This window comes from Eschrichtius robustus, chromosome 19, assembly GCF_028021215.1.
Source record: "Eschrichtius robustus isolate mEscRob2 chromosome 19, mEscRob2.pri, whole genome shotgun sequence".
Lineage (NCBI taxonomy): Eukaryota > Metazoa > Chordata > Mammalia > Artiodactyla > Eschrichtiidae > Eschrichtius > Eschrichtius robustus.
In genome coordinates, this window is record NC_090842.1 from 37,192,055 (window position 1) to 37,211,681 (window position 19,627).

The 19,627-nt window shown below is 35.5% G+C and overlaps 1 protein-coding gene across 2 annotated transcripts in view; it reads left to right on the plus strand.

Moving 5' to 3' along the window:
* The window catches only part of ITFG1 (integrin alpha FG-GAP repeat containing 1), a 258,894-nt gene that overhangs the window by 231,415 nt on the left and 7,852 nt on the right, over positions 1–19,627 (plus strand). The window contains exons 15-16 of one of the 2 annotated variants that reach the window (XM_068529142.1): positions 18,282–18,406; positions 18,980–19,062. In XM_068529142.1, coding sequence (XP_068385243.1) covers positions 18,282–18,406; positions 18,980–19,062 — 208 coding nt within the window. Of the gene's footprint in view, positions 1–13,721; positions 13,900–18,281; positions 18,407–18,979; positions 19,063–19,627 lie in introns of those variants that run through there. The other variant, XM_068529143.1, reaches the window with a different exon arrangement.

Consider the following 19,627-nt stretch of genomic DNA (forward strand, 5'->3'; position numbering starts at 1 on the left):
ATAGTATATCCTACATTTATCACATTTCTTAAAGTGTTAAGATTCTATGACTCATTTCTATGTATTTTTCTTACTTTACAAAATAACTTGAAACAGTATAGATTTTGTAACACTTAATTTGAGCAGCTTGTTTTTTTATCACATTGAACTATAAAAAGTGCATGTTACCTTAGAAAAGTTAATATTTGCTGCTTTACTCTTTTGCAAAAACATTTGCTGTAATGAAGGAATTTGTATTTCCAAAATGTACCTTGACTGCATTTTGTAATATTTACCGCTTTATTCCTAATTCTGCTTTAAAGTATTGAACTGGGCATGAAACATTAAAATATTAATCCAGAACCTGTATAACTGGATGTTGCTTAAAATCTGTATCACTGCCATGTTGGAAACCCAGACTGCTTTTGTGATGTTTCAAATTAATAAAACTATCCTCCTCCTTAAAAAAAAAAGAAAAAAGAAAAAAAAGAAAGAAAAAACGAATGAAAAATCTCTGTTTAACAAGTACAGTATTGGGGACTTCTGGTTTCCGGTCCAACATGTAAAGAGCTTGGAAATCATACTCCCATCCTCCCTTCCATTCCCACCCCTGCCCCAGCCAAACGATGACCAAAATGAAAATCAACAACTCTTCTTAGATCCATTAGAGAATTGAAGACACAGGGCAAACCGCTGTCCCCAAAACTGGAAAGACAGACAAATGCATAAAATGGCAGCTTACCAGAGCAGAAGCCGCAGCTAGGGCCAGCCACTGGCAGGAACACTCAAAGGGTAATTCTGGGGACTCAGTTTGAGACTAGTTTAAGAGATTAAAAACTCCTACCTTTGGGGACCCAAACTTTCATGATTTTTACCTCCGTGAGCCACACAGGTTCGCAGGGTCAAGATCTAAGAAAAATCCTCTTGTGCTTCTGTCAGGAGAAAGGGGGAAAATAAACATTTTCAAATACTCCCAGAGCTACAGTTCTTCTTAACAAAGGCCTGCCCTCAAGGGAAATTATTTTACGAAAACCTAACCAACTTTGTTTTTTACCAGAGCCTAACTGACTTGGTGGTAATGAAATATCCAGCTCTAGCCCCCCCTCTAGTCTTCCTGTTTCACCTTCATAGGTGAGAGGGGAAAGGACCTGAGAAACACTTATGAAAGTCACAGCCCAGGGTCATAGGCTCACTAAAAAACTGAGACCTAATCACAGGACTAGAGAACACTTACCCTCCCCCTACATCTTACCACCACATCAGTCAGGCTCCTATATAACAACAGGGGAGCAAAGTTCAAACCCTATTTAAAAAGGAAACCCAAAGATAACAGAAGAGACAAAAACAAGGACACTAGAGGAAATTTTAGCCTCCGACACCTACAGCTGCAGCAACCAGTAAATGCAATCTAATTCATAGCCAGATAAACATAAAACCTCACACTAAAGACCTGTTTACCTTAGTTCTTTTTGCTTGATACATCATGTCCAGCTTTCAACAAAAAATTACAAGGCATGCTAAAAGGCAAAAAAACAAAACAAAAAAACCCCACATTTTGAATAGATAAAGCAGGCATCAGAACCAGACTCAGTTATGACAGAGATTTTGGAATTATAAGACTAAGAATTTACGGTAACTATGATTAATATCCTAAGGGCTCAAATGGGAAAAAAAAAAAAAAAAGGAAATGCTAGAAAACAAAAACACTGCAACAGAAATGAAGAATACCTTTGATTGGCTCAGCAGCAGCTTGAACATGGCCGAGGAAAGAATCAGTGAGCTCGAAGATGTCAATAGAAACTTCCCAAACTGAAGAGCAAAGAGAAAAAGGACTAAAAAATATAGTTTATCTTAATGAATATTGAAGTGCAAACTGCTACACTAGTGGCCCCAATGACTCATAATATAGTCTCCTTCCACATTCACTCTGCTTAACCAAGGGGACACCAGCAAACATGACACAAGTATAAGCCTTGATAAGCTCTTAGACTTTGAGACTTACCCTCTTGGGATTCTGCCCTGAGATCTGCCCAGTCTAGTCACCTTAAGGATGAACGATTGTAAGGAGAGATGCCTACTCAGGCCTCCCAGCTGATCTGCCAGCTGAATGCAGCCATGTGAGTCAGCCCAGCCAACCCACATAATCATGAGAAAGAAAATGGTTATGGTTGTAAGCCACTAAGCTTTGAGTTGGTTTGTTATACAACAATAAATAATCACTAGAAGGAATGTATTCTGTTTGCTTAAGAGCCAAATATGAAAGAATTTACAGAGATGGACCTGTCAACAGTATTAAAAAGGTATGTTTGAGAAGTGCAGACCTGAGTAGACAGTAAAGGGAAGGAAGTGTGGAGAAGGAGAAGTTGAAAGCTTAGGAGTTTAGGAGAATGTGCTTACTGACATTTCACAACTTTAATCACGTCCTCTAGGAAAAAGGTACATGTGAAATAAGTGACTTTAGTAAAGGAAAAATTTAAGGCATATTTGTGTTTTGTGTCTGTTGATAGCCAAGAATTGCATCTAGGTCTCTCTAAGTTGACTAACATGTGACAGATACCTAGTCTAATAAACATTTATTTTTAAATCACGTTTCATTAAAAATAACCTATCTTGCAACTTGGAACTAAAAACACTGCCTCTCACCTTCGATTTATAAAGTAGCTATGTGTTTTTTATCCCTATTTCAGAACGAAACAGTTTTACTCCCTTGTGGTTTTTGTCACCACCAAAAAACACAGCTTATAGCAAAATGCCATGGCCTATGGGTTTGCCTCTCAAAGAGGTATAGATCCCCAGCTTGAAAAATAAAGTGCACTAAAGCACAAGCCAAGCTTTCCCATTTAGCTAATTTATACCACACTGTCCACTTTGGAAACCAGAGTTTATCTTTTTAATCCAGAGAATGACAGCTGGAACATAATTGCACATAACCTCAGAAAAGTTTACTTCCTTAATACAACTCTGTACAGGAGCACTGACCATTAAATGAGACCTCCACAGGCAATAGCACCCAATGCAATTTGGCTTTATGAGAGTTGTAGATTTATTTTATTGTTTCCCTTTGCATTATTTTTTCATGCACTGGCAATGGCTTTTATCATTCCTTCATTAGGTGCTATGTGCATTAAGCTCTAGAAAAGCAATTATCAGAATCAAACTGCTCAGTTTCTCAAAAAGTTAAGCGTAGAGTTACCGTATGAACCATTAATTCCACTCCTACGTATATTCCCAAGAGAATCTAAGATATATGTCACACAAAAACTTGTACATCGATGTTCATAGCATAATATTCATATTCATAATAGCCAAAAAGTGTAATAAACAAACCAAATGTCCATCAACTAATAAATGGATAAACCAACTGTGGCATATCAATACAATAGAATATTATCCCATTAAAAACATGAAACATGCTATAACATGGATGAACCTTGTAAAACATTATTCTAAGTGAAAGAAACCAGATACAGAAGGCTGCATATTACATGATTCCATTTATATGAAATGTCTAGAATAAGCAAATCCATAGAAATAGAAAGGAACTTGCAGGTGAGGGTTACCAGGAACTGGGCCAGAGAAGAAATGAGAAGTGACTGCGAATGGGTCCAGGGTTCCTTTTTGCGGTGATAAAAATGCTCTGGAATTAGTGGTGACATTTGTACAACCTTGTGACTATACTAAAAACCACTGAATTGTACACTTTAAATTGGTGGACTTTGTGGCATGTGAATTATGTATCAGTTTAACAAAAGGAAAAAAACTACTCACATTCTAAATTTATAACTGGGAAGTAGGTTGACAGGTAAAGCTTGAACCAGGGTTCTAAGCTTCCTGATTTATTCCAAAAGAGAAATCAGAAAAACTTCTATGAAAAAATGATGTTAACACTCTTTTTCAGGAACTAATATCAAGTTGAAATTCAACCTAAGAAAAAAGCAGAAAATATGAGGAATGATTATATAATAATATAAATAACAAATAACATTTGTAGTTTTGCAGTTTTAAAAACACTTTTATATACATTAAAAGTGAAGTTCTGTTGTTGTAATTGTCTCATAAAACCCATTCAGTAGGTGGTATTGTAATTTTGATTTTATAGATGAGGAAACATTCAAGTTGTATTTTTCTGTTGTTGTATGTTTAAGCATCCCCAGGTCAAGATTTGTCTTTTTCATCTCTGTGTAAGAGGCATACAGTGTGCATTCAGCAAATGTTAAGGTGAATGAATAAACAAATTAAGGCTTAGGGAGGCCAAGGGACTTTCTAAAGATCAAACAAAGCAGTGTGGAATACTATCTTTGGCATTCAAATCCTGTGTGCTTTCCATAATATCACATCACAGGTCTCCTGTGTTAAGGAACACATTTGTTCAAGTTCCAGCCTTTAAGCTGATACCAAAGTTATTTTAATTCAAAGCCAAAATGGAGGTCTTCAACAGCTGTCATTGATATGGCATATTATTAGACCTCAAAGAAAACTAAAGGTAAACAACTGTACAAACTTTACTTTGTTGTTTACTACCAAACCTTCAGATTAGTAGAGCAGACATTTACCAAGTGCCTGATATGTGTCAGCCACTATGCTGGGCCCTAGGAATGGGGCATAGAAATGATTAAGTCACTAGATTGGAAGCACCTAAGCACCTCTTCTTATGGAACTATTTTCAGTCTAGTAAGAGGTGATTCCACATATTTCATCACTTTATCCTTGTCAGTTATCTAGAAGCTGAGTTCAGAAATAAGTCAGAATACTCCAAAGGATTAAATCAGACGTCAGTGGATTCCTTTACTCTCCATTATAAGCCACCCATTGACTACCAAGAAAAGAAGCCAACCATTGTTTTAAGAAAATTTCCATAAATTGCTACAATCCTAACTTCTGAAATACAGGAATTTAGCATTTAGGCATGTAGCTTCATGAACTCCCTATATAATGTTCACTTACTATAATACAGGCTCGCTCTTCTGGATCCACATTCTATAGCACCTGGTAACACCACATATTTTTAAAGGTATTAACTACTTTCTGTACATAGATTATGCCTTTCTATGAAGACAGCCTATTTCTTGTTCTTAAACTGATTACTGAGTAGGACTGTTAAAAACCAAGGTGTATTTATATAGTGACGTTAAATTAACATGTCTTAGATTTATAATTTGATCACAGATTGATTAAGGTGCTTCTCCAGTCAACAGAGTGCCTGATATATAGCATGGTGCTTAATATCTATAGAATAAACAAACTAATTAATCACAGACTTAGTAAGTGATTAGTGAGAATCCACTTACACTGGAAACTAACTTTTCTCAAAGTCCAAAAAAAATGATGTGCCTTAGTCATATAAGCCAGTAGAAGATTTTACCATCAAGCTGAGAACAACTGCTTCATTTCTTTTTTCTATGTGGGTTGCCATCCATTTAATTTAAATCAGTGAATTTTAAGACAAAAATAAGAAGCTATGATTTAGTAAATGTTTTAAATATCAAGTGTCTATAGCCAAATTTTAAAATTAAATTCCAATATTTTTATTATACTCTGTCAAAATTTCTTTTGGCTTCTCCTCACCTTCCAAATCTATTTTGTCCTCTTTTGTTCCCCACTTCTGAATTCTGGTGTCACATTACAATATGATGTTGAGAAGTGCAGGTAAGTTTAGCCTGTTGACAATAAGGACCCTTTTTGCAATTACCATGTTCTATATATAGGAATTAGCTGTCTCTCCCTAAAAGTGGCTAAACACTTCAGCAATGAATTTAAATGTTGAAAATCATCACTGTTTTCATACATTTTATCACTTGTTTTCTTTGACTGCTATTCTATCTTAGTTGATAATTTATTGTTTAAAAAGTGGTCACTGGTATATATTACCAGAAATCATCCTACTGTAACACCTACGATATTCTATATTATCCAGAATATTTGGGACAGTGGAGTCTGAGATCAGCTCAATATTTTAGTAAGAAGCCACAAAGGTCACCTTAGATTTTTTAAGTAACTTCCACAGAGTTAGAATACATATATGTAGCATCTGACATAGAGATTCTTTTTTATAAAGTTCACATGTAAGTTGTTTGAAATTTTTTCAATTATTTTAAAATATCAGAAAAAGGATTATATTATCAGAGTAGATCATAAACACCAATTTCACTGCTAGACTTTTTCTGGCTAAGATATCTGATTTGATAAACATTTACAATGAGCCTTATCACATTAGATAACACAAATTATTACCCCAGGTTCGCATTCAAGAACAAAGAACCATGATAATTGTTATAGCTAGGAAGATTTTATTAGCTATATCAGAAACTTACCCTGTCGGCAATTAAATTAGAATAGCAGCAAATGAAAGTATTTTTAAACTTTTAATTTTATCATTTGTCAATACCTTTTTTATCCATTGATTTTAATAGAATCCTAATCACTCTTGATAACTCAGTAACATAAAATATGAAAACATATTTTTCTCTCAAAGTCTTAGCTTAATTTTTCTTGACTTTAGTCTATCATTTGTTATTATCCAGCTTGCCATTCTCACAATTATAAATTCTCCTCATAGAGAAACATTTTCCCCTACCTGATATTCTAACCGTTTTCTTACAGGAAAATATAATTTAAGACATACACCACAGGGGACAAATACATGACGATGTTTCTTTAACATCCCCCTACAAGCAGTGAGAGTAGTGTTAAATTTTTCACTTTACCAATTATAACTTTTTAAACTATCTGGAATGAGCCAGAGAACCTGAGCTTATTCTAGTGTCGGTTAAGGGCTAGTCCATAGCCAGAGAGGATTGTCATATTCATAATTGTATCCCCTGTGAACATAATCGTATTAAAGTTGGTGTCTGTAATAGAAGATCAACAAGATAAACCAGGCTCATCTCACAGAAGAATTGCTTAAATACCTCGGGCTTTAGGTATAGAATGGGAACATCACAAAGCCTAAGGTATGCTCATTGGGCTCAAATGCCCTACAGTCTGGATTTACAAAATCAACAAATGCCATGTTAACTGGAATGACTATGTAGAAAACGTTACAGGCTACCAGTCATATCCTAGGACCCCACAAATACAGAGATCCAAACAGTAAAAGAAATGAACAACTGACATTGGTGGGGAGGGGAGGGGATGGTATTCTGTCATTAGAAGTCCTTTTTATAGAGCAATAAGACAAATATCACACTTCTTTTTCAACTGAAAAAAGGATCACAGGTAATGATGAAGGATGTGGCATTTGTAATTAAGCTGCCAAAATGAAAATCCCAGCTCCGCCATTTAGTAGCTATGTGGTTTTGGTCAAATTGTTTGACCTCTTGATTTCCTCATAATAAAGTGAAGATAATTGATGTCACAAATGCCTTTTATGTATGTATTATAAATTATTCAGAATTCTTATATATAACTGATACTTTACCTTTGGGTAGACTGTCTTTCTGTACTGGTATCTATGTGGTATAAATTGATATAGTATTTTTGAATTGGAATATGATACATCTCTCAGGTCTGACACATTTGGAGGATAGAAGTTCTTTCATTTATTCATCCATTCATTGAACAAATATGTACTGAGTGCCTAATATACGACAGGCCTGTTCTAGGCTCTTATAATATAGAGGTGAATAAAACAGACCAATTTCTCAGCCCTCATAGAGATTACATTCTAGTAGGTGAAAAGAGGTAATAAACATAATAAGTGAGTTGTTTAATACTATGTCGTGGTTAGGAGGTGATATCTACTGTGGGGGTGGGGAATAAAGCAGGGTAAGAAGGATAGAGAAGGAGTTATCAGTTTTATGTAGGGTGGTCAGAGTGGCCCTGAGAAAATGTCATTTGAACAAAGATTTGAAGGATATAAGGGAGTCATACATATGGTTAACTTTTGAAGAATACTCCAGGTAGAGGAGAAAGACAGAGCAGAAGCCTTAAGGTATAAGCATTCCTGGAATTTCCAAGGAACAGTGGAGAGACCAGTGTCTTGGAGTAGAATGAAAGAAGGGGGTTAAGGAGTAGAAGATGAAATCTGAGTTAAATGAGGGCATGGAGTGTAAACTGAGTGAAACAGTAGACTATAGGAAGAGCAAGAGCTAAAGCAGGGAAACTAATTGGAAAGCTAGTAAAATAATTCTGGCTAGAAATGATGGTGGCTTTGACCAAAGTAATAGTCATGCAGGTAGAAATGTTGTGATTCTGGATATTTTGGGATTGTGGATATATATTTCATTTCTTGGCAGACTGGGTAGAGGATATGAGGGAAAAAAAGTACTGTAACTTTAGGGTTACTGGCCAGAGCAAGTAGAAAGATGGAGTTGCCATAACTGAAATGGAGCAGGTATTAGAAGAAAAATCAGGAACTCTGGTGTTTTTTTGTTGTTGTTAATTTTTTTCTTTTTTCTCATTAGTCATCCATTTTATACCCATCAGTGTATACATGTCAATCCCAATCTCCCAATTCATCACACCACCACCCCCAACCCCTGCCGCTTTCCCCCCTTGGTGTCCAACTGTTTGTTCTCTACTTCTGTATCTCAATTTCTGCTCTGCAAACCAGTTCATCTGTACCATTTACTAGGTTCCACATATATGCATTAATATATGATATTTGTTTTTGTCTTTCTGACTTACTTTACTCTGTATGACAGTCTCTAGATGCATCCACATCTCTACAAATAACCCAAATTAGTTCCTTTTTATGGCTGAGTAATATTCCATTGTATATAGGTACCACATCTTCTTTATCCATTCGTCTGTCGATGGGCATTTAGGTTGCTTCCATGACCTGGATATTGTAAATAGTGCTGCAGTGAACATTGGGGTGCATGTGTCTTTCTGAATTATGGTTTTCTCTGGGTATATGCCCAGTAGTGGGATTGCTGGGTCATATGGTAATTCTATTTTTAGTTCTTTAAGGAACCTCCGTACTGTTCTCCATAGTGGCTGTATCAATTTACATTCCCACCAACAGTGCAAGAGGGTTCCCTTTTCTCCACATCCTCTCCAGCATTTGTTGTTTATAGATTTTCTGATGATGTCCATTCTAACTGGTGTGAGGTGATACCTCGTAGTTTTGATTTGCATTTCTCTAATAATTAGTGATGTTGAGCAGCTTTTCATATGCTTCTTGGCCATCTGTGTGTCTTCTTTGGAGAAATGTCTATTTAAGTCTTCTGCCCATCTTTGGATTGAGTTGTTTCTTTTTTTAATATTGAGCTGCATGAGCTGTTTATATATTTTGGAGATTAATCCTTTGTCCACTGATTCATTTGCAAATATTTTGTCCCATTCTGAGGGTTGTCTTTTCGTCTTGTTTATGGTTTCCTTTGCTGTGCAAAAGCTTTGAAGTTTCATTAAGTCCCATTTGTTTATTTTTGTTTTTGTTTCCATTAATCTAGGAGGGGGATCAAAAAAGATCTTGCTGTGATTTATGTCAAAGAGTGTTCTTCCTATGTTTTCCTCTAAGAGTTGTATAGTGCCCGGTCTTACATTTAGGTCTCGAATCCAGTTTGAGTTTATTTTTGTGCATGGTAGGGAGTGTTCTAATTTTATTCTTTTACATGAAGCTGTCCAGTTTTCCCAGCACCACTTATTGAAGACACTGTCTTTTCTCCATTGTATATCCTTGCCTCCTTTGTCATAGATTAGTTGACCATAGGTGCGTGGGTTTATCTCTGGGCTTTCTAACCTGTTCCACTGATCTATATTTCTGTTTTTGTGCCAGTACCATATTGTCTTGATTACTGTAGCTTTGTAGTATAGTCTGAAGTCAGGGAGTCTGATTCCTCCAGCTCCGTTTTTTTCCCTCAAGACTGCTTTGGCTATTCGGGGTCTTTTGTGTCCCCATACAAATTTTAAGATTTTTTGTTCTAGTTCTGTAAAAAATGCCATTGGTAATTTGATAGGGATTGCATTGAATCTGTAGATTGCTTTGGGTATTATAGTCATTTTCACAATATTGCTTCTTCCAATCCAAGAACATGGTATATCTCTCCATCTGTTAGTATCATCTTTAATTTCTTTCATCAGTGTCTTATAGTTTTCTGCATACAGGTCTTTTGTCTCCCTAGATAGGTTTATTCCTAGGTATTTTATTCTTTTTGTTGCAATGGTAAATGGGAGTATTTCATTAATTTCTCTTTCAGATTTTCCATCATTAGTGTATAGGAATGCAACAGATTTCTCTGCATTAATTTTGTATCCTGCAACTTTACCAGATTCATTGATTAGCTCTACTACTTTTCCAGTGGCATCTTTAGGATTCTCTATGTATAGTGTCATGTCATCTGCAAACAGTGACAGTTTTACTTCTTCTTTTCCAATTTGTATTCCTTTTATTTCTTCTTCTTCTCTGATTGCCGTGTCTAGGACTTCTAAAACTATGTTGAATAATAGTGGTGAGAGTGGACATCCTTGTCTTATTCCTGAACTTAGATGCTTTCAGTTTTTCACCATTGAGAATGATGTTTGCTGTGGGTTTGTCATATATGGCCTTTATTATGTTGAGGTAGGTTCCCTCTATGCCCACTTTCTGGAGAGTTTCTATCATACGTGGGTGTTGAATTTTGTAAAAAGCTTTTTCTGCATTTATTGAGATGATCATATGGTTTTTATTCTTCAGTTTGTTAATATGGTGTATCACATTGATTGATTTGCATATATTGAAGAATCCTTGCATCTCTGGGAAAAATCCCACTTGATTTTGGTGTATGATCCTTTTAATGTGTTCTTGGATTCTGTTTGCTAGTATTTTATTGAGGATTTTTGCATCTATTTTCATCAGTGATATTGGTCTGTAACTTTCTATTTTTGTAGTATCTTTGTCTGGTTTTGGTATCAGGGTGATGGTGGCCTCATAGAATGAGGTTGGGAGTGTTCCTTCCTCTGCAATTTTTTGAAAGAGTTTGAGAAGCATGGGTGTTAGCTCTTCTCTAAATGTTTGATAGAGTTCACCTGTGAAGCCATTGGGTCCTGGACTTTTGATTGTTGGAAGATTTTTAATCACAGTTTCAATTTCATGATTTGTGATTTTCTGTTTCTTCCTGGTTCAGTCTTGGAAGGTTATACCTTTCTAAGAATTTGTCCATTTCTTCCAGGTTGTCCATTTTATTGGCATAGAGTTGCTTAGAGGATGCTTTGTATTTCTGCCGTGTCTGTTGTAACTTTTCCTTTTGCATTTCTAATTTTATTGATTTAAGTCCTCTCCCTCTTTTTCTTGATGAGTCTGGCTAATGGTTTATCCATTTTGTTTATCTTCTCAAAGAACCAGCTTTTAGTTTTATTGATCTTTGCTATTGTTTTCTTTGTTTCTATTTCATTTATTTCAGCTCTGATCTTTATGATTTCTTTTCTTCTGCTAACTTTGGGTTTTGTTTGTTCTTCTTTCTCTAGTTCCTTTAGGTGTAAGGTTAGATTGTTTATTTGAGATTTTTCTTGTTTCTTGAGGTAGGCTTGTATAGCTATAAACTTCCCTCTTAGAACTGCTTTTGCTGCATCCCATAGGTTTTGGATCATCGTGTGTTCATTGTCATTTGTCTCTAGGTATTTTTTGATTTCCTCTTTGATTTCTTCAGTGATCTCTTGGTTATTTAGTAACGTATTGTTTAGCCTCCATGTGTTTGTGTTTTTTACGTTTTTTTCCCTGCAATTCATTTCTAATCTCATAGCATTGTGGTCAGAAAAGATGCTTGATATGATTTCAGTTTTCTTAAATTTACTGAGGCTTGATTTGTGACCCAAGATGTGATCTATCTTGGAGAATGTTCCGTGCGCACTTGAGAAGAAAGTGTAATCTGCTGTTTTTGGATGGAATGTCCTATAAATATCAATTAAATCTATCTGGTCTATTGTGTCATTTAAAGCTTCTGTTTCCTTATTTATTTTCATTTTGGATGATCTGTCCATTGGTGTAAGTGAGGTGTTAAAGTCCCCCACTTTTATTGTGTTACTGTCAATTTCCTCTTTTATAGCTGTTAGCAGTTGCCTTATGTATTGAGGTGCTCCTATGTTGGGTGCATATATATTTATAATTGTTATATCTTCTTCTTGGATTGATCCCTTGATCATTATGTAGTGTCCTTCCTTGTCTCTTGCAACATTCTTTATTTTAAAGTCTATTTTATGTGATATGAGTATTGCTACTCCAGCTTTCTTTTGATTTCCATTTGTGTGGAATATCTTTTTCCATCCCCTCACTTTCAGTCTGTATGTGTCCCTAGGTCTGAAGTGGGTCTCTTGTAGACAGCATATATATGGGTCTTGTTTTTGTATCCATTCAGCAAACCTGTGTCTTTTGGTTGGAGCATTTAATCCGTTCACGTTTAAGGTAATTATCGATATGTATGTTCCTATGACCATTTTCTTAATTGTTTTGGGTTTGTTTTTGTAGGTCCTTTTCTTCTCTTGTGTTTCCCACTTAGAGAAGTTCCTTAGCATTTGTTGTAGAGCTGGTTTGGTGGTGCTGAATTCTCTTAGCTTTTGCTTGTCTGTAAAGCTTTTGATTTCTCCATCGAATCAGAATGAGATCCTTGCCGGGTAATCTTGGTTGTAGGTTCTTCCCTTTCATCACTTTAAGTATATCATGCCACTCCCTTCTGGCTTGTAGAGTTTCTGCTGAGAAATCAGCTGTCAACCTTATGGGAGTTCCCTTGTATGTTATTTGTCGTTTTTCCCTTGCTGCTTTCAGTAATTTTTCTTTGTCTTTAATTTTTGCCAATTTGATTACTATTTGTCTCGGCGCGTTTCTCCTTGGGTTTATCCTGTATGGGACTCTCTGAGCTTCCTGGACTTGGGTGTCTATTTCCTTTCCCATGTTAGGGAAGTTTTCGACTATAATCTCTTCAAATATTTTCTCAGGTCCTTTCTCTCTCTCTTCTCCTTCTGGACCCCTATAATGCAAATGTTGTTGCGTTTAATGTTGTCCCAGAGGTCTCTTAGGCTGTCTTCATTTCTTTTCATTCTTTTTTCTTTAGTCTGTTCCGCAGCAGTGAATTCCACCATTCTGTCTTCCAGGTCACTTATCCGTTCTGCTGCCTCAGTTGTTCTGCTATTGATTCCTTCTAGTGTAGTTTTCATTTCAGTTATTGTATTGTTCATCTCTGTTTGTTCTTGAATTCTTTAATTCTTCTAGGTCTTTGTTAAACATTTCTTGCATCTTCTCGATCTTTGCCTCCATTCTTTTTCCGAGGTCCTGGATCATCTTTACTATCATTTTTCTGAATTCTTTTTCTGGAAGGTTGCCTATCTCCACTTCATTTAGTTGTTTTTCTGGGGTTTTATCTTGTTCCTTCATCTGGTACATAGCCCTCTGCCTTTTCATCTTGTCTATCTTTCTGTGAATGTGGTTTTTGTTCCACAGGCTGCAGGATTGTAGTTCTTCTTGCTTCTGCCATATTTAACATTTAGTTTAACAACATTTACTGTATCTTCGGCACTCTTTTATGCATTATCATTCAATCAGCATAACTCTACGAGGCAAACTAATTCTGTAGCCCATGCAGCTTTACAGTTTTACATACATAGTTTAACTTTATTAAGAACGCCTATCCCTAAATTCAGTGTTCGTTTTCATTATACCTTTATCTTACTAACGTAAGAATTGTATAAAAAGTCAGGTATATATACTTTCCAATGATTTCATATATCTGGGTAACATTAGTAGATGTTTAGCAGAGTCCCAGTGAATATGAAAATGTTTAGATATTAACTAACCCTGTCATTTTTTTTTTTTTTTAATTTGGCTGTGCCAGATCTCAGTTGCAGCACGTGGGATCCTTGTCGCCATGGGCAGGACCTTTTAGTTGCAGCATGCGGTATCTTTAGTTGCGGCACGTGAACTCTTAGTTGCAGCATATGGGATCTAGTTCCCTGACCAGAGATTGAACCTGGGCCCCCCACACTGGGAGTGCAGAGTCCCAGCCACTGGACCTCCAGGGAAGTCCCTAACCCTGTTAATATTTAAATATTCTGTTTAATCATGTAGCAAATACATAGCAAATAAATACAGTCTTTTAAAGTGAACCATAATAGAGATTGATTTTTGGAATGCCAGTGTGAGGACTTCATGAACCTGCTGTCCCGTCCCTCCCCATAAAACAAACAGACAAACAAACAAAAAATACTGGCCTAACAACTAACATTAACCATTTCAGAACTCTGGAAATTACCCAAAGCCACAGAATGTTCTGAGCATTGTCTATCCAAGAGGAACTCCTGATACTTAAGACAACAGGGTCTGTGGCATTTTAACTTGGGGCTGTTTACATCCCACCTCCCCTCTCTACTGAATGGTGCAGCAGCCATAAATAGCTAGTAGCCTCACAGTCAGTGGACGGGATGGAACTTTGGAGTCCATTAAAATTTCCATCCCTATAGCACTGTCAGTATGCATCTAAACTAGCAACTGCTTGGAAAATCCCTTCTCAGGATGTTGGGGCTATTTGATTTGACTCAGAGTTCAACCCAGCAGGAAAAAAAAAAAACCCTATTTCTCCAAGACATTACCCAAAACAACAGTCTGCTGGAAAAATCCCAGGTGTAGTGAACAAGAGCCTGGCCAAAACACAAAAGGAAGCCCCGAGGCACCAGACAACCACAGGCAACGTTGAAAAGCTAGAACATAGTCTTGGGCATCTTAGATGGCTAAGAACATGCCTAGAAAGGAAAATACCTCATTCAAATACTTAGCTTGAGTGTGCTACCTCGAGGCTCTGCTCAAGCAAGAAATGAAAGGTAAGGCTATCTTGTAAAGTGCCTGAAGTTTGAAGGCATATCTTCACACACAAATCCCACTGACAAAGGTTGGAAGATATACAGATAAGTTATTTAAGGAAATCTCATGGCCAATCATTAGCTGACCACTGAGCTATACTGAGTCATATATGCCTCCTGGGAAACCAGGCTTAGAACAAGAACTTTAAAAATAAGAAAATAAAAGAACTTTGTGGCAGGCACTGTAAGGAATACAGAATCTATAGAATCCATCTAGGAAATTCACTAAATAAATGAGCAACAACAAAGAAAAACCAACAAGCCCTTAGAGTGAGATACCATAGCTGTTATATTATCTAAGAAGTCTACTTTCCAACAACAACCCAAAAACACTATAAAACATGCAAAGAAACAGGAAAGTATGCCACACACACATTTTTTTTAAAAAAGCAAACAACAGAAAATGTGCCCAGTGGTGTTGGACTTAGTTAACAGAACCTATAAATTGGCTCTTACAAACATGTTCAAAGACCTAAAGGAAACTAGGATTAAAAAACTAAAGGTAAGTATTACAACTATGTCCCACTAATAGAAGATATAAATAAAGAAGTAAAGATCATTTAAAAAATCAAATAGAAATTCTGGAGTTGAAAGTACAGTAACTGAAATGAAAAATTCTGTAGAGTGCTCAACAACAGATTTGTGCTGGCAAAAGAATCAGCAAACTTGAATATAGGTCAATTGAGAGTATACAGAAAGAAAAATGAACAACCTCAGAACCTGTGGAGCCACCATCAATCATACCATCATATGCATAAAGCGAGTCTTAGAAGAAAAAGAGATAAAGAAAGGGGCAGAATGTATATCTGAAGAAATAATTGCTGAAACCATCCAAATATGATGAAAAACACTAATCTGCACATAGAGACTCAACAAACTCGAAGTAACTCAAAGAGTCCATACTGAGACACATAAACTGTCAAAAAAGAAAGACGAAGAGAGACTCTTCACAACAGCAGGAGGGATGCAACTTGTCACATATAAGAGAACCTCAACAAGAGTAACAGCTGACTTCTCATCAGAAACCACAGCGGCCAGAAAGGGATGATACATTCAAAGTGCTGAAAGAAAAAAAAACTGTCAATCAAGAATTCTATATGTGGTGATGCTGTCCTTCAAAAATGAAGAATTTTAGATATTCCTAGATAAACAAAAACAGAATTCATCACTAAAAGAACACCCTTCAAGAATACTAAAGGGAGCCCTTAAGGCTGAACTGAGAGGACAACTAGACAATAACTTGAATCCACACAAACAAGTAAAAAACACCTGTAAAACTATAGATAAGTATAAAATATGGTTTATGTATTTCTGTCAAATAGTACCTCTTATTTCCTAGGTGATTTACAGAACAACTACATAAAGTAATAATTATAAATTTGTGTTAATGGGCTGATAATATATAAAAATATAATTTGTATAATAACAGTATTACAAGGGAGGGAGGATTTTGGAGCAAAGTTGTTGTATGTGCTAGGTATTGTTATTTTGTTAAGTTAATATGCTAATTGCAATCCCCAGGCAACCACTAAGAAGATAGCTCAGAAAATATATAATAAAAGAAACTGGACTTAAAGCAGCAATGGAGGAATAGAAGAATTAAAAAGACATATAGAAAACCAATAGCAAATGGCAGGCAAAAGTCCTACCTTATCAGTAATTACATTGAATGTAAATGGAATAAACACTCCTATCAAAAGGCAGAGATTGGCAGAATGGCTAATATAATATGACTCACCTAGGTGCTATCTGCAAGAGAAACACTTTAGATTCAAAGATACAAATAAGTTGAAAATAAAAAAAGGGGGGGAGGGTTGTAAATTATACCATGCAAAGAGTAACCAAAGGAGAGCTGGAGTGACCATTCTAATATCAGATAAAACTAGGGCTTTAAGACAAAAATTGCTACTAGAGACAAAGAAGGACATTTTATAATGATAATAAAAAGGTCAATCCCTATGGAAGATGTAACAACTACAAAAAAATACACACCTAACAACAGAGCCCCCAAGGTACATGAAGAGAGAAATCAATAATTCAGCAATAAATAATTAAGAGGCTTTATTACCCCAATTTTAATACTTTCAGTAATGTATTAAACAACTTGGCAAAAAAATCAATAAAGAAGAGAAAAATGACACTATAAACCAGCTAAACCTAACAGACTTGTATAGAACACTCCACCCAACAACAGCAGAATATGCATTCTTCTCAAGCACACATGGAACATTCTCCAGGACAGACCATATGCTAGGTCATAAAACAAGCCTCAATAAATTAAAAATATTGAAATCATCCCAAGTATGTTCCCCAACTGCAACGGGATGATAATTAGAAATCAATAACAATTTGGAAATTCAAAAATATCTGGAAATGAAACAATACAGTCCTAAAAACCCAGTGGGTCAAAGAAGAAATCACAAGAGAAACTAGAAAATTCTTTAGGCAAATGAAAACAGAAACACAACCTACCAAAATATATGGAGTTCTTAGAGGGAAAAACAGTTCTTAGAGGAAAATTTATTGTTGTAAATGCCTATATTAAGGAATAAGAACAATCTGAAATCAATAACCTAACTTTCTACCTCAAGAAGCTAGAAAAAGAACAGCAAACTAAACCCAAAGCAAGCAGAAGACAGGACATAGTGAGAGGAAATAAGTAGGGAGTAGAAAATCATAGAGAAAAACCAGTTGAACCAAAAGTTGGGTTTTTTAAAGATTAACAAAATTTACAAACCTTTAGCTAGACTGATCAAGAAAAAGAGAAGACTCAAATTACTAAAATCCAGAATGAAAGAAGAGACCACTCACTACCAACCTTAAGACCTAAAAAGGAAGCTACAAAAATGGCCAGTAAGCACATGAAAAGAAAGCTCAACATCATTAGTTATTAGGTAAATGTAAATGAAAGCCACAATGACATACCAGTTCATAACCACTAGAATGGCTATGATCAAAAAGATAGACAAAGTGTTAGAATTTGGAAAAATTGGAACCCTCAACTATTAATGTTGGGAATGTAGAATGATACAGCCATTTCGGAAAACATAAGTTGACACAGAAACTTGTATGTGAATGTTCACAGCAGCATTATTCATAAAAAGAGCACACATTGCTTGATTGCATTTATATGAATCTCCAGGATAGGCATATCTATAAAGAAAGTAGATTAGTGGTTACCTATATCTGGAAGTGTAGGGCTTAGAAATAGGAATAACTGCTAATGGGTATGGAGTTTCTTTTTTGGGTGATGAAAATGTTTTAAAATTTGATTGTGCTTACAGCTCAACACCTTTTTGAATATACTCAAAACCACTTAATGTATACTTTAAATAGGTGATGCTTATGAGATGTGAATTATCTCTTACTGTTTAAAAAGTTAATCATTAATATAATGAACTGGGCATTTCATTTCACATTTTTATCCTTAAAGATAAGTTCTAGCACCGAAACTTGTAACATTTATCATTTTAATGTTTGATGAGAGCAATGTCTCCAAAGATGTATTGTTCTTTTTTTCTTTTTTTTAATAAATTTAGCTGGACAACTTAGCCAGTCGGCACATTTAGCTCTCCAACTGCCATACAATGTACTTGGTTTAGGTCGAAGTGCAAATTTTCTTGATCATCTTTATGTTGGTATTCCCCGTCCATCTGGAGAGAAGGTGAGTAAAAAATTTATAATTAATCTACTTTTTAATATTTACTATTCAAATATTTGAATTAAAATATTTTTATTCCCTTTAAAGAATTTTTGAAATTCATTGATAGTGACCAATCAAAGCTTATCTTACATAGAGCACATTATAATTTGAAGATACAAACCTTAAGACTTCCTGCCCCTTCTCTTCCCTGCTTTTTCTCCTTATCATTTTCACCATCTAACATACCAAATATTTTTATTTTGTTTATTGTCAGACTCTACCTCAACTTGAATTTTAGCTCCAAAGCAGCATTTGTTCATAGCACTTTGAACAGTGCCTAATACATAAGTGTTCAATAAATACTTGTTGAATTAATGAATCCATGAGACAGAAATATAATCCTTCCCTGAAAAGATGGAGAAATTTTTGCCGATAAGAGCCTTATTTGGGGCCTAATATATGTAAATTCAGCTTAATCCATACCTAGGATTTCAGTTAATCAAAAAGTACTTAAGCTTTTTCTTATTTATTTAGAATAATTATTGTGTTTTTAAAGTGTACTGAATGTTAAATGTTCTTAAATTCTTTTTCCAGTCTATACGAAAACAAGAATGGACCGCAATCATTCCAAATTCTCAGCTAATTGTCATTCCATATCCTCACAATGTTCCTCGAAGGTAATGTCCTTGCTTGAACTGAATTTGGTAAAAATACTGTCAACTCTGAATCATAGTTACATCTTTTAAAAACTTTCTCTATTCCTGCTGTGTTCCCATGAGTGTCATGACTTAATTTGCTTACAGCAAACTTTAAATGCCTAAACATACCTACACAAAAGGTCCCTGACATTTTTCACGGAGAACAAACTAAACCTTATTAGAAAAACAGCAGGTTAACTAACTAAGGATTTATACATATTCTGCTTAAATAAGCTGGTCTTCAGTTTACTGGCCATAAATTCTAAAATTTCAGGCTGCTGAACTTTATAAGCAATGATCTTTTTTAGCAAATGCTTTGAGAAGTGGTATATATCCCACAGTGGTTAGGCACAAATTTTGAAGTTCAGCAGACCCAGGCTAGAAACTCGGATCCACTGCTAGCTGACTGAGATTGGAAGCTAGTCCTTTGTTCTCTCTGAGGGTCAATTTCTGCACTGTAGAAATTGGGAGATAAAATACCTACCTTACAAGAATGAGGACGAAATATGCTTAACACAGTACCCAGCATATAGTAAGTTTTCAG